This window comes from Rattus norvegicus, chromosome 8 (assembly GCF_036323735.1).
Source record: "Rattus norvegicus strain BN/NHsdMcwi chromosome 8, GRCr8, whole genome shotgun sequence".
Lineage (NCBI taxonomy): Eukaryota > Metazoa > Chordata > Mammalia > Rodentia > Muridae > Rattus > Rattus norvegicus.
Window position 1 is genome coordinate 51,718,613 of NC_086026.1, and position 25,426 is coordinate 51,744,038.

Consider the following 25,426-nt stretch of genomic DNA (forward strand, 5'->3'; position numbering starts at 1 on the left):
TGTGGGGTACATGCAGAGAGCAAAGCAAAGCCCAAGGCCATTTTCATTTTTGCCAAAATCTCTTCTCTGCTAATGGTTCGTGCAAGCACACACACAGTGTGCAGAGGAGCATCAGAGACAGGGGAGGCAGGGAGCACAAAGAAGACAGAGACAGCCCGCATTCTTCAACAGAAAACAGACTGAACAGACATACACTCTATGACCACGCTAGAGGAAATCAGGACGCCTACATCAGACAATTCTCCATCAACAGTCTTTCACCACATTGCCCAGCATGGGTTTTCAAATGTTCTAAGTATTTCAAAACAAACGGGCAAAGCATACATTTACAGGAAAGTTTCCCCAGTGGTCTCAGCAGGACGGCTATGTCTTGTTCACTACAGCACATTCATTTTCATACAGACCTGAGCTCTACCAGTGCAAGCACAGTCTCTTCAGATGGGACAGCCCAAGCACCCCTAAGAGTACACTGCCTTTCCCGGAGACGGAACAGCCCACAGGACCCCCTTTAACCTCCCTTCAGGACAGAGAAGAGAACAGGGCAACACACCTGGCTACCACCAATTTCCTGCGCTCCTCGGTGGTATATGGCTGCAGGAGAGGGATTCCTAACAATCTCACTTCTTCGAGTTTGGGGAATGAATTGAGTTTGTCAATGTCTTCCCAGGACTGCAAACCTATTTGGAAAAAAAGGTATTATTTAAGCAAATTCAGAAAAATACCAAAGGAAGGAGATGAGCACAGACTAGCAGCTACCGACAGTCGCTGGAACATAGAGGTGGAAGCAGTCAGACAGACACTGGTCTCTCCCCGGACAGAGGGATATGGTCAACTCCAAACAACTTCCCTGGAGAATGGCTCAGTGCTGCTGGCCCAGACTCACGTCTGCTCAGAAACTAAAGCAAGCAGGTCAACGCCAGCTTGGACAGGATAGGGAGACCCTCTCTCAAAAGGGAGCAACTAAAACAACAAACAACAAACAAACCCATTTTCCAGAGCCACTCATCTTTGTGAGCTCAGTCGTGAAGGACAGAGGGATCTCCAATATCCTCCTACCTCCCATTCCACAGCAATGGCTTTTAATTGAGTTGTCATTAGATCCAGCAAACAAGGTACATGCTGTGACTTTTCTAAAAAGCTGACTTTTTTTTTTACTTAAATGTAGACTCATGGACTATGAATGTTAGAGGTGATGGGGACAAATCAAAATTTCCCTACCATGTTCTAAAATGGGACAAGAACAGGAAAATCAGAACTAAAACTTAAAGTTTCATGGTACCCCCATGCTAGTTGCAGGAATCAGGTCCAAAATCACTGCTAACACCAACCCAACCCTCGAGCACAGTAACCCTGAACCCCGAAGTAGGGAGAACACGAGTTAAGCTAAGGCACTTCATTCTGCAATGTGTCTCTTGGATGAGCAACTGTGTCTTCCAAGCGGATGCTGGATGTCCCCACCAGACAGGCTTTCAGACAGGCAGGCAGCATCCGAAGAGACTGAGGAGCCAGTCTTACAACATGGAAACCCAGCTCAGAGAACACAACTACTTTGTATTGTCAGCAACCTTCAGCAAGACTAAAGTTGGAATGTAAGAGGGCTTTGGCACATGGCTGTCCCGTCACAGCTGGCCTATCCCTTACTAGTGGGCACTTCTACTTAAAGAGAGGCATGTCAAGGGGTGTCAAGTTATGAAATAAAAAGCTTCCATGTGCAAAATAATCCAGGGTTAAAATGCATTTCCAGTGAGATGGCTTAGCAGATGAAGGTGTGTGACCAAGGCTGACAACCTGAGTTCAATCCCCCAGGACCTGCGGGGTGAAAAGGGGAAAGCGGACTTCCGTGAGTTGTCCTCTCACCTCCATGTGTGTGCTATCCATGGCATGTGTATGCCCATACACCACTCCCACCACACAAAATACATAAGTAGATGTAATTTAAAAAAAATGTGGTTTCCAACTCATAGTCATAACCTCTATGGTAAACTAAACTAAGTTTCTCTTTTCCAGTTTCAAGTCACCGTTATTTTTAAGTATGTAGTTGTTTTAAGAACAGGATGAAAACTAGGCCAAAAGAATGAGAGTAAAAGTCAGATCGGGAGGTTCTGTTGTGGTGGTGGTAAAAGATACATTTAATAAAAGCACACTGGTGGAAATACACATGAACTTTTAAAACCCAATAAGCTGAGTCTACTGAACAGGGCTGTTTCTCCAGCTACCTGGGAGGCTGAAGAAGGAGGGTCTTAGGTTCAAGACTGGCTTGGGTAAATTAGTAAGACTGTTTCAAAATAAAAAGTAAAAAGAGGGCTAGGGATATAGTGCACTGATAGCACAAACAAGGCCCAGGCTCAATCAACAGCACTGAAAACAGTTCAACTGCAACTCAACTCCAACCTAACAACCCCTGTAACAGCCCATCTCAACTCAGATCACACTAAACGTCCAACTAAGAGCCCAAGTACAACCGAACTACTAGTACCTAGCAGAAACCCATCTACAACAGACTAATAGCTCAACCTGTTTCCTGTAGCAGCGACGTCTAGACTAAGCTCTTCCATCTTGGTGGAAACTGCTAGGATAGAGTGTTCACGGGAAACACAACAACAGGATCACTCTAAAGGAAGTGCCTTAAAACAGGAAGTAAACAACCCAAGACAGCTTCAGGAAGTCCCTGAAACTGACCAGACTCATTAGGTCCCACCTTCCCCAAGAGTATAAACAGTGAAGACTGCTGAGCATAAACCTGGCTAAAGCAGAGACCAGTCTGACTGTCTAGAAGAAATAAAGAGCAACTGAGCTGTCTGGAAGAGACTCAGACTAGGTGAGGCACTTGGACAAGGGCACCCTCCAAAATGGTGAGCTGCCTGCAGGTTGTTCCTTGTACTCTGGGTTCCCAGTTTTTGTGAACTATCATTTGTGCTGGGTAGACTTTGGTGTTGTGTTTGAGTCATTTCTCTTTTGTAAGTAATCCCTCACCCACACATACTTCTATAAATAACCCCAATAAAACTCATTAGCTTATCAAATTGGACTTTGGTGGTATCTGTATTTGGTCTTTTGTTTGTCCCTTATCTAGGGTGTTTGCTCTCCTCTTCCCAAGAATAGGGTCTTATAATCACATAACACAACTAATAGCCCAACTACATATGACCCAGCTAACAACCTCAGTATAACTAAAAGTGCAAAAACCTCTCAACAGACACAACAGATAGCAAGAAAGCAGACGGAAACTCTTTTCCAAGGTCACTCTAAGAGACCAAAAGCACACCTCACTGCCACCCCAAAGCTGAGAAGCATGGGGGCAACATAGCTCACCCACAGCTGGTGGAAACAGAAAACAGCACAGGAACTGCAAGGCTTTGAGGTTTCTTACAAAATTAAGCCTAACTGTATGGTTCAAGGATCCTGCTTTTATTGTCTACCTAAACAAATCAAAAGTTTATGTCCCCTTGCAAATCTGCACAGATAGTTATATCTTTATTCATAGCTGTTCAAGGTTGAAAATAAACAAAAACCCTTCAAAAGCTGCTGGATAAACTATGGTATACCTAGAAAATGGAATGTTGTTCAGGGCTCAAAAGAAGAACCTATCAAGCCATAAAGAGGCATGAGGGGCTTGAATCTGAATTACTAAGTGAAAGAAACTCATTTAAAGAAGTTCCACATGGTCTGACCCTGGGCAAAGGTGGGAGTGCAGAGACAATGGAAAGATCGGGGTGGTCAGCACGGGAGGGATAAACAGGTGGGCCAAGGGTCCAAGGGAGCATGGAGCTTCTCTGTGTGCATACCATGTAGAGGAACAGTTCTGTTCACTTCTTAAAGCCCACATGTACCTATGGGAGACTATGGACTTTGGGATGTATAGCAGAACCAGTTCAAAGACGCAAATGTTACAAACACACACAGCAGGGAAGGTAGACAGTGGGAGTGGGTTATACATACACGGCACCATCTGTACTTTCTATGTAGGTTTGCAGTGAACCTAAAGCTGGTCTTTAGTAAAAATCGTTAACATATATTCATTTTTGTAATACATAGGATTCAACAGCAATAAGGTAATAATCAAAGATGTATAGATGAGTTATTGAAAGGCTAGCAGGCTAGGATTCCTAATTCTGCAACGAGATTAAAAAATGAGCTAGTTTATAATTCTTTCTCCTCTGTCTTTTAATAACTACTTCATTGATTTCACTTTACTTCTTCTGTAATGTGACCCTTTGACCCTTTCAATGTATAAAATAGAAATTATGAGCATAAGTCTATGCTCCTGAATTAGAGTACTTATGAAGATAGGGGATGTCCTAAATATCGTGATCCTGCTGGAAACCCATCCTGTCACCACATAGCTATGACTGCAACACATTTTTACCATATTCCGTGTGAGCTTGATCAGTCTGACATACAACGAGGGCTAGCCTGTGTCTCACCTGACTTGTGGAGGCTGATGGACCGCAGATTAGGGAACAACCTAGCCAGGGAGTCAGCAGGCTCCTCGATGGCATTCACGTGATTGTTGGCCAGGACCAGGGTATCCAGCGAAGGGAACATTACACCCAGCTTTCGGATTTCAGTCCACTCTTGGAGGTTATTGTCTGTTATGTGTAGGAGCTTAAGGGAATGACAGCAAACAGAAGGACAAGACACTGTTTCATAGTCATTAAGGCACAGGAAGAGCTCCTCCAAACTGCAGAGAGAAAAGGAAACAGCCAATTGTTTAGAGCAGTTGAGTTTATCTTTACACCTCTGCCACGTATTCCATAACTAGGTGATTCAAGTGCCAGGAAACCCAGGAAGCCAGGCCAGAGCTAGCCTGAGCTACGCAGTGATAACCTGACTTAAAAACTAAAAATAACTAAGTATGCACCCTATGTAAGACTCTGGCATGTACTACAGAGTTATTTTCCTGGAGCCGAAAAATAGTGTATGGCGAGGCAGGTAGATCTAGCACGAAGCACAAGACTGGTGGGAGCTGCTGCTCGGTTAATGCCAGAGCCTGCAGCATTTAGGAGAAATAGACTTAATAAAACACAGAGGCAATGAAAGAAAATTCCAGAAACAACATGGACAAATGTTTATAAAAAGTAACTACCAAATCCTTACCCGGTGTCAGGCCTTGTTCCAGGAACATTAATATAAGGTTACAGACAAGGAACCTGAACCCAGAGTTAAGGGCGTGTCAAAGGTATCATGGGTGACATCTCAGTTTAAAAGTTAACTCAACTGCCACATCTAGTGGTACACAGCCATTCTAGCACATAAGAGGTGGCGCAAGGAGAATGAGGAGCTGAAGGCCAGCGTCTGCTATAGAGTAAGTATGAGGTCAGCCTGGTATCATGAGCCCTTGTCTCAAACAAACAATTTGATGCCATGCTGGAAGCTCTACACAGTGAAGAAAGCTCATTAGGTTAACAGTGAGGAAACAGGTGCTGTAAGTGGGGTGAGGGGAGATTCTGGGGGTCTTGGATAATTTCTGTATTTAAACAAAGAAACTACGACTTCATTTCTTACTGTCAGAGGTTTCCTCTGCATGGATATGAGCATAAACAGACACAAACAGAACATTTCTGAACTGACGACCCAAAGTATGATTTCTTTCTAAACTTACTGAAAAGAATGTCAGGTCCACTTTTCATCAGCCCACAGAGGCACTTCAGCACCTCAGCACCCATCACCATATTTTAGAGACCCTGGCATTTTTTTCCTTCCAGAGGAAACGGCTAGAGCACAATTATTAAGTCAGGTAATCAGAAGATTAAAAAGGAGAGAGGCTGAGGTGCTCTGGATGGCAATGCTTCTCAGGGTATTTTCTCAGGAAAGACACCCGCCATCCCATGTCACCTAGCTATGCCCCTGGAAAGGTAAGTGGGTCGCCCCACACCCTTGTTCCAGTGGTTTCATTTTTCTGAAGCTACTCATTCTCTACAGCTCTAGAGTTTCTGAGAGGAAAGATCAGCAGAAATGCTCTGCAGAGACATGGATGGCAACATGCACCCGTGCCCTGCCCCCATGCTCGACGGGCTTACTCTGGCAACTCCTGCAGTATTGTGTGCACTGTTTCCCATGATGCTTTGCTGTTGTTGAGGACAAGTTTGCGAACCCCAGAGAAGGACCCAGCGCATGTTCTTTCTAAAACTGACAAACTCAGAGGATTGGAACTCAGGTTGAGAAACTCCAGTTGAGGAACGTTTGACACAATCTTACTGACCTGCAGAGAAAAGAGAGAAGCTTCAATGGGGCAGCAACTGGAGCTTGGAGAACAACCACATTTATGAAGGCCTGAGTGAGTGGGTCCAGGTGAGGGGCCTTTTACCTCAGGGAGTGCCACTTAGCAGAGGCACCTACAGAGCAGCAGAAGGGACTTCGACAGATTGAGGCAAATAATTTTGTCAGTTTCCAAGAAAGAGTGGCACAGCTAAGAGCTAGCAGCACAGAGAAAGAGTCCCTATGTGACCATTAGCAAGGCCCCAATGCTGCCTGGTATGGTGTGCTCTTGCAGAAGTAAGATAAAAGGATAATTTAGATGGCATTCTAGGCTATACATTTTTTTTTTGGTTCTTTTTTTTCGGAGCTGGGGACCGAACCCAGGGCCTTGCGCTTCCTAGGCAAGTGCTCTGCCACTGAGCCAAATCCCCAGCCCCTAGGCTATACATTTTTAAAGAGCTAAGATTAGGCCATGAAATTTGACTGTGTTCTCCCTTCCATTCTCAGCACCACATTAAGCCTTAGTAAACAATTCTTCAGCCCCCACCCCCAGGACTCCTGTAAAGATCTGTGTGTTCAAAACTGACTGGAGAGACATCACCTCTTAGAGATGCTTCAGTTTGTTTCCAAGACAAATCAAACTTTAAGAAGTATTTATTCAAAATCCCAAAGCATCCAATATAGATCAATAGATAGATACAATTGATTGATTGATAGGTAGAAAGAAAGGAAGAAAGAAAGGAAGGAAGGGAGGAAGGAAGGATGTTGGTGAAGGATGATCACCAATTTATGGCTTACTTAGCAACTTATATGTAAACAAGTGGGGCAGGAGATGTGACTGGGTCTAACTACTCACTCTGCACAGTTCTAGCTGCCTGACACAGCTTACCTCATTAACTCTTAATCTGCCAGATGGGACTCTTTACTGTGACAAGTGAAAGCTCAGAGATGTTAACTAATCTGACTGTGTCCCACAGTCTATCACGAGTAGAACCTGGAGGACAGGAACAGCAACTGCAGAGATGCTGGATGTGGTCAGTAAGGACCAAGGGAAGGAAGCACGGAGTGATGGTCAATGCCTGCAAATGTATTAAGGCGGTATGGGAGTCAGAAGCAGTTAGAATTGACTTCAGAGTGTTAAAAGGCTGGGATCAAATCAGTTTCCAACACTTGTTGGCTGACTAGTGTCAGACACATCACATAACTTTCCCAAGTCTGTTTCCTCACTGGTGAAATGGCAAGAGTACCCGGATGCTCCAGGACCCTGGGGAGGGTTCAATGAGACATTCATGACATCACTCAGGCTGAGACCTGAGTGTCAGTTTGTTTTTAGAGCTCTGGGGATGTGGAGAGGTGCAGAGAGGATCACAGACAGACAGAAGTGAGCTACAGCATTGTCAGGCTACAGCATCTGCTCAGGTCTGTGGTAAGATTAACTCCAGATGCTTGCAGAAGACTGTCAGAGGGGAAGGCTCGTACATTCACTGTCCATCCATTCTGTACACTACATGTTACAGATGAGGAAGTGAGCTACCGAATAGGAAGATGCACCGAGCTGCTGTCTCCAGCGTGGGGATCTGGACAGGCTGAGAATGTTCTCTTGCAGTCACTTCCGTGGGTGAATGTTATCAAACCCTAACGCAGTGTGTGACTAGAATATGAAATCTAGGCTGTGACTAAACACAGCTTAATGGCTCCTGCAGGGGGCAAAAATTTACTCCATACCACAACCTAAAAACCAAGGAGAGGGACTTTCACACAGAAGACAATGACTGGCTACCCTTTACCTCTTTTGAGGAGGGGGAGGGGTATGAAATTCTGCTTAATAACTTCAAACAAAAGTACAACTCCAATTAAATGGAGACGAAACCCAAACCCTTCTCCAATACCCGCTTGCTCACCCCTCCATATCCCCATATGAAAAACGAGTGACTCAAAAGGTTGGAAAACAAACTCTGAGTTCTTCCAAGCTAGGTCTGTGTGTGGCTCTTTTTACCATATACACCAGCCGATGGCCAAGTGTCCGATGAGGACACTGTTTATGTCCCCAAACACTAAACTGGACAAAAGCTAAGCAATCAGGCAGGAAAAGTTATGTTAGAAATATGTATCTTCTTTTGAAGATAAAGATCAAAACAGCTTCCTGTGTGACCTCCCACTGAGGATCACAGTCAGGAAAACACAATGTTGATTAGCCTGATAAGAATTCTCTTATGAAGCAGGGTGCGGTGCACGCCTTTAACCCCAGCACTCGGAGGCAGAGGCAGGTGGATCTCTGTGAGTTTAAGGCCAGCCTGGTCTACAGAGTGAGCTCCAGGACAGTCAGGCCCACACAGAGAAACCCTGTCTTGAAAACAAATTTTTTTTTCACTTATGATGGAAACTTTTCCCAACAGCAAAGATGACATACTGCCCTGAGTTCCTAAGATAGCTCTTCACTTGGAGTCTTTAAATTAAAAACGAAAAGAGTCCCCTGGCTGGAATGAGCTGAGTCCGGTCCTGTGCAAAGATGACCAACTCAATCAGCTCCGAGGCAGCCCCAGGGTTTCCCAGGCCCCTGCTCTGGCATCTATAAAGGAAGAAACTAAAGGGGTAAGGAAAATGGAAAGGAGACTGCTGATAAAATCTGTAATTTATGCCCAAGCTTTTCTCTGCCTCACTTGACTGGCTAACTCCTCCCTCCTCTCAAATACGTTATTCAATTTCTTTTATAAAGTGGTTTCAATAAGAAAGAGTGGTGGAGAGATACATTGGGAAAGGTTGGACAAAATTCTACCCAGCCAAAAATCCTAGTCAATAGCTGAGGACCACAATTGCTTTATATTCAGTTGCCCAATTAAGAAAGGTAGACAGACACACTTTTCCCTCCCTCCAAAGTGTTACATTTCTCACCCATGTGCTTTAACCTTGAGATATATAGCAGCTAAGAGCAAACAAAAGAAATGGCTCACTGCATGTAATGTTAGCGACCACTCAGAAAACTCAAAGAGCATACTATGTTACTTTGTTCCACACTGCTATGCTGGTCCAGGCTGAATTCAAATGGGTCAGTGTCTAGGGACAAATAATCTTTTTCCTAATCAGAAACATGCGTTGTAAGGGAGCTGAAATGTGATGTCTTAAACCAGTGACCTATGGAGCAGTTGTAGCCTGGTGAAGAGTTTAATCGAGGCAAAAAAAAAAATCAATATTCTTTTGCTTCTGGTACTTCTCTAGTCTCTTTATGCTCTGATATTTACTCTAAAAGACTGGGATCAACTGCAGTTAATAACAAGAAGGATTACAAGGAATGATGAAAACCAGAAAACTGGAAGAGAAATCTGAAGGCAATAGGTTACCAAGTACATAGGAGGATGCTCAAAAGATGCAGTCCCTGGCTGTATGCGGTGTGGTCTTGGAAATAAGGTGGACCTCTGCTAACGTACAGAAATAGCACGGTTCCTAGCTTAAGCTCTGTGTGCTGGTCCATCTACAGCCACCTCCCTTCTGAAGTGCAATTACATCACTGTTAAACTGCTAGCCAGTAAGCAGAAACTCCGGAACATATTCAAAGCAGAGGTAAAAACACAGTCTGTTTGCAATTTTAAATCTCCCAAACAATAAATTTAGAGGATTTAGCAGGGAATGGAACCAGAGGAGGGTGTGGTCTGTATACCTCCCCAGCCACCATGCCACGGCGGTAGACCATAAGTCTACCCAACTCTGGGGAGCCAGGGTTTCAGTAGCAGGATCCAGGATCTACGATAGCACCTGGGCAGCCCAGTGACTGTATGTCTCAGAAGGCCAAGAAAGTACAAACTGTGATTCGTAAGCAGTGAGACCTGTAGTTTACACAGATAAATGATGCATAAAATCTAGCTCCTGAGCAGATCTGCACTCTACTTACAAATCAGGTAACAGAACACTCACGAATGTTGATAAAAATCCTATCAAAACAGGAATCATGACTAAGTCACTCAGACCAGATTAAACAGGACAGGGGAACAGACATAAGAAAAGCTAAACAAACAGTACTTATGAGTTTTCTTCAACAAGAAAGCTAGTTTAGGATTTGTGTGCCACCTGGTAGCTTCAAAGCGTTTCAATGGCTGAAGAACAGTATATACTGATGAGTAAGGTGGAGTGTTAGAGGGCCAGGGTAATTCTAGGAGGTCACAGAAAGAGTTGCAGTAAACGGACTTCACCAGTCCATAGATGCAGTCTATCATCCCTTAACACAGGCAACATACAACTAACTCTAGTCTGTAACAAGAAATCACCACCAGAACCAAGCTCACATCTCTAAGAGTCAGCAAGCGACCACAGCACACTGGGATAAATCCCCCTGCAGCCATGGGCACAGGTGCTCTGTGGGAATCTTCCTACCTGAGCTGAGGGCCAGGGTAATCTGACACGTGGACAGCAACCCATGCAGAAGCCAGCAGACGACAGGAAAGAGAATGGTGAAACTGGCATAACCAAAGTGAGGAAGCTCCCATGTTATGTGCTCAGGATGTGCGCTACGTGCTCATAATGGGCTAAAGACCGACAGAAGGTTCTAGAAACAGCAGAGCTGTGTGATGGGGCCATTCCTCAGGATTCAGATCCTGGTTGCTAAGCAAGGAAAATTGAGGGAAGGGTGCCATGCAGTAGAGTCCGGCATGACTGCCTTTCCTCAGCAGTCTGCAGAGCAAGGGTGGAGGCTGCAGGGTACCACAGGTGTGGCAAACCCACTGAGCAAACTTCTGCAAAGAGCCAGAGTAAGACAATGAGTGGAATCGAAGGCACGAGCATGAACAGGGCTGGGGCGGGGGAAGAACTGGAGTACAGTCTGTGGTAGTTTCTATCAGGTAGGTAATGGTGTCGATCAGAACAAGAAGGAATGCTATGACACTGTTGCTGGGTGACTGAGTTACTCTGAGGTCAAAGTACCCAACACTTGATTAACATAAGGGATGTTCTGAGGATCTGTCACAGATTCAGTAGAGAAAGGACTACAGTCTTGGCTTCAGCAGAAGCAGTCCTAAGTCAGTCTGCAGAGACCCAGAAGTGGAAGCAGAGCATGAGCAGGCTACTCCAGCCGTAAAAGCAGGGCCTCAGCAATAAGCAGCAACTGAAAATTCACCAGAGGCAGCCGGTGACGTGCTGTTGACCTTGACACATGGAGATGGCCAGAGTCTCGAGTGACGACCAGAGTCAGCGGGATATAAAGTAATATAAGCAAGGATATAATGGTTAGTGATGCCTTTCCCAGATACGGTGAAACAGACTTTACCTCATGCCAGTCTTGGAGCTTGTTGTCAGAAAGATCGAGCTCTGACACGTGAGCGCAGAAGGCTGCGATTTCTCTTTCGTCTCCCGCACAGGTAATCCCGCAGCTGTTCAGCACGAGCACGCTTGGGAGGTTGAGGCGATCTGAATCATCAGGAACACAAAATACTTGCTGCACTCAGCCCCGCTCCTGCGTGTGTGCGTGTGAGCCCCCAGGAGTCAAGGAAACCAAACTCATCTCCTGCATTGTATGAGGGCCTTGGGGCCTTGAATCCTAAAGGGAGAGTTAAATCTGGGCCAGGAGAAGCTCAGAGGTGCTGACCTCCCTCCAGTCTCCTCAGCTCTGTTCCCAGCTGCCTATCTCCAGTCCCCAGCAAACCCCGCCCCCACTGTCATCCTGCCCACACCTCAATCCCAGGTAACTTGTGTCCTAGACCACCACCAACTGACCTCAGTTCCACAGTTCTAAAGCATTCTGTCCTGCTCTTTTCTCCTTAATGCTTCTTTTAAATGTTATCGCAAACTAAAATGAATTATCTGCGAAGCCACCTCTGTCAAGTTGCTGTGTTCCAAACATCTTCCTCACTTATGGGAAGACAATCAAAATGCTGTTTCTTTCATTCTTGTCAGCAATTATTCCCATTTACACTCATTATTAACAGATTTTTCCCTTATGAAATTATATCCCTCTTTAAAAGTAAATTCCTAATTGGAGAAAAGGCTTCAGAGTCTGAAATATGCAAAAATCGGGTCAGCAGAAGAACGAGTCTGACCATGCCTTTCCTAACACACACGTGTCATAACACCGTTCTCATTATCTTACTGAAAGGGATAAATGTGACAACTCAACCACTTTCTCTCCCACTTGGAAAAAAACAAGGCCACCTGAAGGTCACGATTTCTAACTTGAGACCTCGAATTATATGGTTTTTCTACTAAGTGCTATTTAGTATCAAATTTCTCAGATGCAGAGCATAGCTTGCGTGACAAACTGCCAACTGTACAGAGTGGAAGACGGTTGTGTTGAGAAATGACTGTCAGCGGACTGTGCGCTGGAATCAAACAGCAACCCCTCATTACAGAGCCCTACCTCTAAAATCTGTTAAGGTCAGCTAAGATGTGAAGGCTAGAAGGAACCCAGCCTTCCCACTTCCCTCTCCCTAAATGTCTTTGTCTCCTTCTAAGCACACTCTGCATTCTCTGGGGACTAGTTAACCTCTGAAACCTTTCCTCATGGTATTATCTTCTAAATTTCATTCCCAGTCACTGTCGTTTTCATTTGGCTCAACATAAGCTACATTGTGTTATAGCTTTAGAAACAGAAATGTCGGGTAATCTAATCCAAGAACCCACGGAGGTCCTCAAGGGCACGCCAGCCTGTCCTATTCTGTACCCTCCCAGTTGCTAGGGGGGGTATGCATTGCAGTCTCATTCCCTCAGTATTACTCTTGTCTGGAAAGGACAACTAAGATGCCTCTGGCCAGTCTGGAGCAATCAGTTCTCTGAGGCTCTTTAAGAATACACTGGAGTCCTAGCACACGGTGATGACCATCTGACTCCGAATTCAAAATGAAGGCACTCATTCACAAACAAGGCACTGCTGTGCTCCAGCTAGAGAATCGCTCACAAACCCTTTGTTCTACCTTCCTTACCTTTCATAGGAGAGCCCTGAGGAGTGGCTGGGACATGGACTCCCATCCCAGGACCACGGCGGTAAGGGAAGTTTTCAGGACTGTACTTTTCACACAATACTTGCATGAAACTTCTCCCACTAGGCTGGTCCATCTTCTTTTCTGAAAAGTCTATAGGAAACCAAGAAATCATCAAATCATCTACTTATCCATATAAGAACTATCTGTCTATGAGGAAGGAGGCTGGGCACTGGAGAAGTGGGTAGCATGCTACTTCGTCAGGCAAACTTCTACTGCGGTGAGACTCCCCAATGTCGAGAGGGCAGCGGTGATCACACAGCAGGGTGTGCGCCATCTCCTAAAGAGTAGTCCAGCAGTTAGAGGAGCGTGGCTCTTCCGACCACGCCACGGGTAACAGGAACATCTTTTGCTGGCTTATAAGGTATGTGCAGTAACTTAAAAAAGGCTGAACAAGATCGTGCAGATTAAACATCAGACTAAACATGAACAGTTAGTATGAATCTTCAATACTGTCTTTTGAAATTTATTCTGTCTCCACAGTAACAGAACCTTGTGTGTGTGTGTGTGTGTGTGTGTGTGTGTGTGTGTACACTTGTGTGCATTCACATGCACACGTATACTTGTTTTTAGAATGTCTGAGTAAGCTGTGGCTGACAGGATGGAAATAAGTGCAGTAGTTTCCAGAAATCTCTAAGACAGCCAGTGCCTTGCATCTGACCATCCCACTCCTAGCCTCCTCCGTTCTGATGCAGAAGAGGTGCCTCACTGGATCACGGGCCAGGAAATAAATGTGATCAAAGTGGAGCACAAGCAAAAGGGACCCAGGTCTCCAAATACTCCACTGCCCTAAGCTCTCTGACTGGCCGAATTCCAGGGAGAGGTAATAATCTACTTTAACATAAGTCACTGTCCTCCCTTTCCTGGTCACTTACCGGACTTAAGCTTACCTAATAGAGAGTGCTATTTCTTCTGGTGCTGAAGTTAGGTAAAGTTTCCTCTCTTTAATCTCACCTAAGGGCCTAAACACTCAGTAACTCCAGCATTTTCTTTGCACTCATGCACATATTAAAGGAGAGAATACTAAACACACGACTTCTGACAGCCTGATCCCCACTCCTCAGGGACTGGCCTATGCTGTGCTGTGTGTCAGCCAGGATGCAGGCAACTACAATGACCCTCCGGCCAGCAGCCACCACACTCCTTAAATGAGTCAATGAAAAGGGGGGTGGGGATGAGAAGACTAAGGCTGAGAAAGCACATCGGCAGGAGTGCACAGTGGCCTATGCACGTCTGGAGAGACCTGCTGTTGCCAAGCAGCTGTAGGCAGGAGCGGCTGCATACTCCATTAGTAGCTGAGCAGAGAAGAAAGGAGCCGGCCATTGAGGAGGGGAACATCACTTGTTTGTTTGCTTTTTGATTTTTTTTTTTTAAGCTCATCTTGGTGCTTGAGTATACTGCAGCTATGATGGAACCAGGGCCAAGGGCAAAGAGCTGGGAAGATGCTGTGAAAACACAGGCATGATGATGAGGACCTGAGCTACTGTCCCAGGAAATGCTCACTGAGTGTGGGGAATCAAGACAGCTTAGTGACCAAGGTTGGGGTACAGGGGCTGGCAGCAGGGAGGTGAGTGCAAGGCTAAGCCTTGGCTTTCTGGTGCTGATCATTAACTAGTACCTTTAACTGGTCAAGGGATGATGAACTGCACTTCTTCAGTGGACAATGTGGGGCAGGCACTTGGTGATACTCTGAGAAACACTGTAAAGTTAGGTAACAAATGTTGGCTGGAGCTAGAGACTCAGATTCAACCTTAACATAGGACATGTTGTGAGAACTAGAACGACAAAAGAACTATGGGGATCAGGGACAGAGGAGGCAGTGAGTCACACAGAAAAGGAGCAGGAACAACCAGAGCAGAGGGCACAGCCCCCAGGCTAGGATAAGAAGTGAAGGAAGATGGGGTGGCAAGCCCCTCTGCACCTAGAGTAGAAAGCCATGGGCAACCATCACCATCACCTCCCTCAAACTAGCAGAGACTGTTAGTTTACTAGTTAGTTATTAAACAGTGTTTTATATCCGATGCTCTCCCAGAGGACCTTGGTTTGGTTTCAAATACTGACATGGCAGCTCAAAACTGTAACTCCAGTCCTAAGGGACCCACACACCCTCTTCTGGCATCCTTGGGCACCAGGCATGCCTGTGCTGCATACACATATGGAAGCAAACACATGCATATCAAAAGTAAAAATAAAAAATTCACTAAAGACTAGAGACTTGAATGCGGATAACTGCATTAGCTAGGGAGGCAGAGGACTGGAAGACACCAAGGGGAACAGACACTAAAGGGTTTCTCTTAGAGCTGTTAGATAGCAACCAGGTAATGCTTCCAGCTCTCACTGGGTGCTGACGTTTATTTCACTGTAGCGACACTGCTTTGCTTGTGCTTACACAGTTAAATAAGTCAATGCTGGCTCTTTTTCTCAGGCTATTATAATAACTCTACCATTAAATTATACAAGAGAGGACTGTGGGATTCTGTAGCCCCAGTACTAACTCAGAGCATCAAGCCTACCATGCTGTGTACGGTGAGGGCTTGGTCAATGCTGCTGAGCCCTAAAACCACTCATGTCTACAGTGCTGAGTGGAAACGGCAGAGACTGTGGGAAGAGGGTAGATTAAGCCCCGCTCAGTTTTCACCACTTAATAGCGTTGTGACTAACAGCAAGATGCTCCACCTCCTGCAGTACAAGTGTGTCAGGCAGCACTAATTCTTTCTGCAAAAAAAGCACATCCATCTAATTAGCAGGCAAATCTGATCTTTTCCTTTAATAAATGGTAAAATTATATATACCAAGTAATTGCTTTAAAATAAATCTTTCTGATTATCAGGAAATGTTTGATTTATATATTTTATCTATCTACATACTGAGGTGATGTAAAATTCCTTGGATGAAAGGAGTCACAAGTGAACAAAGTTTTACAAAGCCCTGCTCTGTGGACTACCTGGATCACAGGGCATTGGAGAGACTACAGTGTGCTACTTGGATTACAAGGCTGCAGTACGGCTCCAAACTATACATGCTGTTCATTCTGTGTGGACATTATCACGTTGTTCATTCTGTGTGGACATTACGGTGAGGTGCAAAACCCATGGACACAGGAAGTTTATGCTTCTCACAGACTAGGTACATATGAACTAGTTCCTGCCCTGTCTCTCCTCCTTACCCAGGGATCAGAACCTCCCCATCAGGTTTGTATAAGAGTTGAAAGGAGAAAAAAGCATGAACATAGAAGTAGTCAATAAACCACGTCTTCAACTGCAACCAAACACGGTTACTGACCTTTGTAGAATCATTTGAGATGTTTAGAACACACATGTTCACTGACTACATGCCTATCCATGGAACATATGTTTCACCTGTATAATTTACCCCTGTGGAGTATATAAGAGATCACCTTGGAAACACCTTGAGGACTGGGCTGCCTGTATAACCGCTTTGTTTCCAGGCTTACAGTGGGCCCCTGTTGTTGTTGTTGTTGTTGTTTAAGATTTATTCATTTATTATGTATAAGTACACTGTAGCTGTCTTCAGACACACCAGAAGAGGGCATCGGATCTCTTTACAGATGGTTGTGAGCCACCATGTGGTTGCTGGGAATTGAACTCAGGACCTCTGGAAGAGCAGTCGGTGCTCTTAACCACTGACCCATCTCTCCAGCCCCCGTGGGCCCCTGTTTCAGTGCTGTGAATATATGACACTGACCTAAGGAGTGAGCGGTGTCTGAACAGGGCTACTGTGGCTTCAGGAACCCTCCGATTGACAGGTTCTTGTCAATATAAGCTAACTGCCATCAACAGCAGACAACACTGAAAGGTTCCACAGCTCTTATCAAAGTCTGTCTCAGGCAGAACACCAGTGCAATCTTCTAGAAACAGTTAGCAAAGCAATTGGAGAAATCCATACAGCTGGCAGTTCAGAAGTCTGAAGCATAGGGAAGGCAGACTGTCACCGTGTCGTGGCAATACAGGCCTCTGTGTTCAAGGGGCGTCCTGGAGCTGGAGGCTTCCAAAGCACTTCCACTTACAAAACTCCAGGGCAGCTGCCTTGGGCACAACTGAAATATGGAGCACACAGCCGTGCCGGGGGAGACACTCCTTCATGTGACACTACGGGCCCAGGGACAAACAAGCAAGCATGGGAACTTTGAAGTTCGCCCTCACGTCTTCATGCTTGAGAAGAACTGTTCCAAAGCCGACAGTGCTAGCCTATAATCCTCACTCCTTAAGGGGCAGAGGCAGGAGCATCTAAGCTCTGAGACACCCTGGTCTACAAGTGATTTCTAGGCCCACTTAGTGAGGTTTTGTCTCAAAATAAACATTAATAATAATAAAAAAAAAAGGCTCAGAGGACAGCTCAGGATAGCCCTTGCTTTGCATACACAAGACCCTAGATTCAGTCCCCAGCATCCTCAAAACAAACCAAAAGCCTCTTTTCAGGATGTGAAAATATGTAGCGTTCTCCCCGAGGTTACCACGTGACCCCTTTACTGGCCCTTCACTGAAGAGCCTTGCAGCAATGCAGGTGCTGCACATGCACATGCCTGCGTGGCCGTCCATTAGAACCTTAAGAGGGAGGGCCAAATGGATGCGTAACAAAATCTGCTCACATCTGCTGTGTTTCAGGAGGAACGGGAGGTGGGAAAGGAAGGCTGTAAACCAAGAAGACTGAAAAATGAGGAAATGTAGAATGGAAAAGATCCTTAACTCAAGCCTTTTAAAAGGTTTGGGGATAGTCTGTGACTTTCTGGAAATAACAGGAGTGAAGTTACACCCGTCTACCTCTGCAGTCGGCAGGGCTCAAATGTATTTGTAAAGCTGTTCTGAATTGGTGCTTGAAACCAGGTAGCCAGCAAGCCAGGAATCTTGAGTGATGCTGCTGGGTTCCATTATAAGTGCAGGAACATGTGAAAATCTCAAGTCCTTTGTGCCTCAAGATCCCACGTCAGTATTGGGTAGCCCCTTGAGAAAGTCACAGCGAAGCGCGGGCTGGAGGTGCTCACAGCAGAACGTCCAGTCCCACAAGTACACTGTCAGACGGCCTGCACTGTCCAGTCCCACCCCAAAAGGGTGAGTTACGGTAAGGATCAAACTCGTCACAACGGGTTAAAGCTGATCTGGATGCTAAAGTTCCTCCAGATGTAATGTGTGGTGGTAAGCAATGTCAGTATTGCCCACAGAGGCAGCATGGAACAGTGCACTACATAACGCTTAAATACTACCAGCCCTGCTCACAACTTCCCAGACACAGAAATACAACCTCAGAGTGCCAAAGGTAAAAGCAAACCTTATAAAAATAGCTTTACTGGCTTGTATACGCACAAACGATCTCTGGAAGGAAAGAGTTGGAAGCAGCAGCAGCAGCCGATGCAGAGGGAAGGAAGGCGGGAGGAGGGCAGAGAGGAGCCTCCTCATTGCCGACTCTGAGGCCCCTGAAGCAGCTGACCCAGGCGCCATCGCGCAGAATGGGTGTCTTCACGTAACACATACAGGAATGACCTAATGATCTGCTAAAGGCTTTTTTAAAAATTATGTTTTTACTTAATCTCAGGATTTATAGTTTCTATGACAAAATTCAAGTTGGGTTTGGGGGGTATCGGAATATATAGTATTCTAATAACTTTAAAGGAATGGGGAAGGAAGAAAAGAGAAATAGAACAGAAGGTTAAACAGTGGTTGGTAATTTTGTAAAATTCGGTGAAAAAAGAGGGAGCGTGCATACCTGAGCCTAGGAGTGAACTTCAGCAGCAGGACTAGGAAAAGTGGAGGTGGACACGCCACCAGGCCCTACAGCTCCTCCCTGCTCCCTCACAAGGGTAACCGCTAAGCTCCGCTCTGGACTCTGACCACACACAGGGCTTGCAGGGACTTCCCAGCATGCCTTGCCAGCCAAGTGCAACTACACAACCATACCAGGAAGCAGAGGTGAACTCAGGAGCCTTGGGAACTTTGGGCAACCAGGTCACCAGGAGTGGAAACCGGCAAAGAAGATCTTCCCCGATGGAGCACTCTGGCTAGTCTCACAGTACTGCAGCAGTCAGTGGCTGGGGACCAGAGTGACACCGTAGGAGAAGAAATAAACAGCACCTGTCGTAGCCCAGGGTAGGATTGGACCTTCAAGAAGAGTTTGCATAAGTATACAATACTTATACACAATAAGTCAGTCTTAATTACTTATCAGAAGTAGGGCACAATAGTGGAATGTCTCGCCTCGCTCCACCTGAGGAAGGCAGAAAACTGCCCTGTGAAAGCACCCTCCCCTACCGACTTAAGGAGAGAGAAGGGAAACACTTGCCCAAGCTTGCACCACTCACTGTAAGGTTCCGTTGGGTGGATGGTGCTTCACACCAGTGATATTCCTTCTATTTACCTGTCTGCTTCCTTCAGAAGACAGACAACAGGAATCGCTCACAAACTGTTGTGGGTAGGTAAACAAATGCCTTTCATTTTCTTGGTGACTTATTTTTGACCTTCACCAAATCATTCCTAGTAGACTGATTTGAGAGTTCATTAGTGATAAGTGGGTATTTCCACGGAGTATTTTCACTTAGTGGGAATCAATGAAGTTACACATACCAGAGGCTGAGTCTGTGCAGAGCACTAAAGAAAGGGAGAAGAAAGAGAATCCAAACCGTGACTACGGGGCATTTCCCACTTAGAAGGAAATATATGGGCAATAAGTGTATAAACAAGTGACAGAGAAAAGGTAAAGTTGGGGTAGGAGGACTGTTCAGTAGTTTGTCTGTCATGTCCTTGCAGAGGACCTGGGTTCAGTCACCAGCATCCATGTAGTATCTCAAACTCCAGTTCCTGGGGAGCCAGTGTCTTCTCTGACCTCCAAGGGCTCCTGCACACATGTAGTTCGTTTTCTCTCTCTCTCTGTCTCTCTCTCCTCTTCCGTCACTCCCTCCCTCTCGGGCACACATGTACACACATAAAAATAAATGTATTTTTAAAAATCACAGGAAGTTGTTAACTTTTGGCAGTGAATTCTGGGCCACCTAGCAGGAAAGGGAATTGGAGAACATTCCAAGAACAAGAGATAAAGGAACAGGACCAGGCAGGGAGACCTGAAACATCACCAACACTGTTAGAATGCAGGGTGGGTGATGGGGGGTGGGAGGGCGCAGATGACTGCTCAGGAAGATGGTCAGAGCATGCCAACCTTGTTCAAGCCACAGGATACCTGTGGGAATAAGAGGATAATTTTCATAGAACACTGGACCCAGTATGAAGATGGAGTTCCCAATCCTACATAGAAGTCAAAGTGATGAGGATCTTTAGCTTCTTCCAAGGAGGAGCAACCTGAGTTTGCTCACCTCAGGGAAAGCATCAATAATTTCAGCATAACAAGGGAGGGAGTCGAAACCATACCATGAGGAAATAAAATGTAAGCAGAGGCAGACTCTGAGCCTGATCTTTGAGGAACTTCGAGGAAAGTGCAAGAGAGGAGTAGCTGACAGAGAAACCCCAAGAATTGCCTCTTCTTAGGGTCAGAGAGGTGTGGTGACTAAGTAAGTATGCAGTACACAGCATAACAAAGCCTAAAGGCTGCACTCTCCCCGACACTTCCCACAATCCTCTCCCCACCCCCGGGGTTCCAGCTCTCTTGATTTTCCAAGTTCTTCATCTATTTGACTTTTGCTAAGTGTGCATTCCTCTTTTAACCTCATCCCCAAACCTCTTTCTGGTTTTGATCCCAAACCTTGCTAGATCCTTCAACATTGTATTCCAGGAAGCCTCGGGTGCTCCCTTGACCATAGTGTGGGTGCATCCCACTGAAACACAATCACTCTAGGACAATGTATGGATATGTTATATATGTTTCCTCCAGAAAAGAACTTAGGACTCTAAAGTTGAGTCAGTTAATCACCTTATTGATTTTAAAAAATGACATTATCTATCTGAATTTTTAAAAAACTTCTATTTGAAAGTAAGCAAACAAAGCACCACACTACCCATAACTCTCAGACCCCCTTTGACAGCTGAGCTAGCCAGGGCAGGAAGTGCAGCCAAAAAGCCTTTCCTAGTGGAAGCCATGCTGCATCAGAAGATGTCAGTGACCTATTTAGCAAGCAGACTGAGCCTGAGAACGCGCCTTACGGTGTCCTTCCAGGCCACATTTTCCATGCTATGGAGATATGTATTTTCTACTCAAAGATTAGGTGGCTTTAGACATATCATTTTAGAATCCGCCTGAAGTTCTGTATCCATACATACATACTTACAAAATCCCTGTTAGGGGCTTTTATCCCACTGATGAGCTGTTACAGTGGAAGTCACGTACTAGCCATGTCTTCCAAAGGAACACCTCGAAGACAGTTCAAGGTGATGAGTAGGTTGGGGATCTTCTCTATGATCCTCCAATTAAGTCTGTACTGAAGTTATGTACACCCTGTCCTCTACCTGTTATCTCCGGGCATTATGTAACGAATCTAACTTGACGCCCTTTTTGGATGAAGTAAGAAAAATCTATCAAGTCTAACAAACTTTTAAAGCTACCACGCAGAGACAAGGTTAGTCAACTTGTTAACTGGCTGGTAGAGCACCACCAGCCCAGGCCATGCCATGTGATCTCACACCCATCCTGCAGTCCATCATCCTATTCCCACAGCCTGTCAACTGCGCTCCACACAGCATCTTAGTGTAAAGTGCACTCACCATTCTCCTAACTACATGCGTGTCATTCAAACACTGCAAATGGAGTGTGAGAATGGGAGTTCCTAGACTTCTGTAACACCAGTCTCCTTACAAGCAGCACAAACCTTAGACTACTTGACCAAAATTCCTGTCCTTGAATTAGTGACATCAGAGATGTTTAAACGATGGCTGTGTGTTACTAGAGGAGCTCTCTACATTTTCTACTGGGGGCCATACTGCACACAAGACACACATAGTGTTGGCAAGGTTTTGTTGTCCAGTGTATTCAAGCACAGGACTGAAATGCCTGCCCCAGTCTGCTGCCCCAGGAGGGGAGATAGAACAAAGTACCTCTTCATGCGAACTGTTCCAAAAGCATTAATTTCTAAACACTTCCTAATGCTCATAGTTTCTCAATGACTAAAAATGCTCCAAACCAACTGGCTATGTCTCATTAGAAACTCTGAAACAGAAAACACTGCCTATAGACCCAACAGCCACACCTCCACCACAAAGGGTAGCATTTACCAATCTTTACTTGAACACCTCTGAAGAGATTCTCCTAGAGCCCAATAACCAACTCCTTCACAAATAAATTCCTGCCCACCCTGACCTTTCTATCTGCCCACCCTGACCTTTCTATCTGCCCCAGACCCCACCAGAGGAATTGCAAGGATTTCTCACTGTACTTACTCAGAGCAGGGTTAGACACGTTTACTCCTGAAGCCATGTCCCCAAACCAAATGTCTCCACGCTGAGATTAACAATCATTTTACAGCCTAGAACTTTATTTACACAGCCACTCTCTGGAAAACACACTAACACTTATCTGTATTTACAGCCTGGGAAACTGAGGGGATTTGCTCGGGTTTCTGGGGCCACAGCAGCATGCTAAGTCATCCTTCCTGTACCTAATCTGCTGAGCCATGCTGACCTCATTAAAAAAGGAATAGTTCATGTCAACAGTATACAGCACCACATGAGAGTCCTAGAAACAGACCTTGCTAAGATGTATGAAACTGACTGCAGCCAAAATTCTTATTGTAACTACATCAAAGTCACCACACTTGAACACAAAACAGTAGTCCTGCCTGGCCAGTCACCAAAGGAGGAAAAACTCTTTCCTTCCAGCAGCAATGCAGACGTCACCCTCTTGAATGGATTGCTAATACACATTTTCTTGCAGCTGTGAACACACAAGTTTAAGGTCATTACCTAACTGCCTACAGACTCTTTCATTATCTCTGCACTACACAAGCTGCCGTGTGAAGAGGAGTCTCATTAGGAACAGACAGCCAGCCTATCACCCAGCAGCCCTTGGGAGATAACAAAGCACCGTGATAACCAGGGGTTGCCAGATGTTACAACAGCCACATATAGAGTATGGCCAAGTTACGCATGAAAACAAAGTCCCCGGCTCCTTCCAGTCCAGTGCTGGTGGTGTGGAGTGCTGACTCCAGAGCAGGCCGACTGAACTGATGAGGGGAATCCACCACCCGTGTGGCTGCTGAGGTCTCCCAGCTTCAGCATGGGCAGGAGAAACAGGGTGCCCCTAACTTCTGCCTTGGGGAACTGCTGGAGGGCCAATGGAGTAGTTAGCACCAGGGGCATCTAAGAGCCACCACTGTCTGTTCCACCTACTACCCGACCACCAACTACCATCGCCTCAGAGTGACGGCGGACGTAAGAGCACTGCGATGCACGGCTTACCTGTATTACCGCACCACAGATTTGACCCGGCTTCGTGAGTCCTGTGACGATGCTGATTTCTTCTTAGTAACTGCGTAGTAAAATGTCTGACATTTATAATCCTACTCCTTGTTAACTGAATGATTTCCTGTCACCTTTGCATCTACCTGAAGGATAAACTAGGTAAGTCTAAAAATGCATTTAGAAGAGATTTGATCTGTGAAGGATAAAATCTTCATTTATACATTTCTTGTAAGTTTCATGAGAATACACATTGCTAAATGAATGAAAGATACCCTTTTATAAAGGGTGCTTACTTGCCTTTATAAAACCTAGGCCCTAAATTATTAATGATGCTCATGAAAGACATGAACTCACTAAGTCACTACAGTAAGAGTTAAATCATTTAGACTTGTTTTCTCAAGTAGCAATTGAAATTTTTCCTAATTTGATTCAAACCTATGGACTAAGTAACAATGCCACAATTATAAACATAGTAAAAATGTTTTCAAGGAAAGGTAGTCTTTTTATTGCAGTAATGGCATAAGTCAGTGAGGAAACGGTATTTGACAGTCATTGCGCTAAATGATGCTCCTCTGATTCTGAGTTGTGTGTATGGCGAGGACAGCTCTAACACCAGTGACCTCTCAAAGACCTTCAGTACTTTACAGCCCCATTCTGCATGGCTTCCATGTCTCAAAGCCATCAGTTTGCCAAATGTGTCTGCAAGTCGACATTCAGAATGCCTGTGGTTATTTGTGGATACATGCAGAGGGTCCAAAGTAGGAGTCCTTGGATGAGTAACTGGAAAGAAGGCAGACAGGGCGGGGCTCCAACTTCTGGTTCCAGCTCTGTAAACAAGCTCCCATGTGGGCATCTAGTCAATGCTAGAATTTTCACAGGCTTTGTGCTTCTGATGTTGCTATTTAAGAGCTCTCTCAAGACTAATACTGAAATGGTATTTGCTTCCAAGACACAGGAGGCTCTCGTGTACCTTGTGGAGGAAGCACGCCCATTAGACAGTTTCGTTCAGACATAAACACAGTGTGGTAAACTCACTGGGAACCCAGCAAATAAACAAATGTCTTAAAGCAGGTAAACGAAGAAGGCCATGGGTTGTCATTGCTCATTTGACAGAATTTGTCGTCAGGACCACAAGGTCACAGGAACTAATCTGTGTTTCCTAGAGGAACTACTTTTCTACATCCACAAACTCAAGGTGACTTTGCAGAAAAACACTGAGAACAACAAAACCAACTACACTGTGTTTGAGAACAACTCCAGGGAAAGAATAGACCAAGAAAAGAGAAACCCGCTCAGGGCCCATGTAAATAATGCATGAAGGGGCAGAGAAACCAGCCGGAAAAACTTAAAAGCAGTCAATAATTAATCCTGAAACAGTGAAAATAGGTCTGAGGAAAAAGGATAGAAAAGAAACTGGATGTCAACCTCGGAGCACAGGAAAAACCTCAACTCCAGACAAAATCCAAAATCCCCTCCCCCAGAGGCAGACAGGCACAGCTCCCAGAGCTCCTCCCCCAGAGGCAGACAGGCACAGCTCCCAGAGCTCCTCCCCCAGAGGCAGACAGACACTGCTCCCAGAGCTCCTCCCCCAGAGGCAGACAGACACTGCTCTCAGAGCTCCTCCCCCAGAGGCAGACAGACACAGCTCCCAGAACTCCTCCCCCCAAGCACAAGGCACTCCTCCTAAGGACTGCTCTAAGTCCTTGACTTTGAGATCTCACAACAAAACATCTACAACACAGAAAGGAGTTGACAGTGAAATTAAAGGCTTTTGATCATCAAAAGACGTTAAAAACATAAAAGACACACCTAAAACTGGAAAAAAGATTATGCAATATACATAAAATATAAAGAATTGGTTTTTTTAATTAAAACCCAATGGGTAAAATGAATAAAAGTCATAAACAAGTACTTAAC

At 45.3% G+C, this 25,426-nt stretch overlaps 1 protein-coding gene across 6 annotated transcripts in view; it reads right to left on the reverse strand.

Moving 5' to 3' along the window:
* The window catches only part of Tbcel (tubulin folding cofactor E-like), a 58,901-nt gene that overhangs the window by 25,953 nt on the left and 7,522 nt on the right, over window positions 1-25,426 (reverse strand). For 3 of the 6 annotated variants that reach the window (XM_006242859.5, XM_039081415.2, XM_039081417.2), the window contains exons 1-6: window positions 22,490-23,186; window positions 13,101-13,250; window positions 11,453-11,592; window positions 6,021-6,202; window positions 4,425-4,681; window positions 551-677 (exon numbers count right to left, since the gene is read on the reverse strand). In XM_006242859.5, the coding sequence (XP_006242921.1) occupies window positions 551-677; window positions 4,425-4,681; window positions 6,021-6,202; window positions 11,453-11,592; window positions 13,101-13,250; window positions 22,490-22,526 (893 nt within the window). In that variant the 5' untranslated portion in view covers window positions 22,527-23,186. Of the gene's footprint in view, window positions 1-550; window positions 678-4,424; window positions 4,682-6,020; window positions 6,203-11,452; window positions 11,593-13,100; window positions 13,251-22,489; window positions 23,187-25,426 lie in introns of those variants that run through there. The other 3 variants (XM_039081416.2, NM_001014089.2, XM_039081418.2) reach the window with 2 other exon arrangements.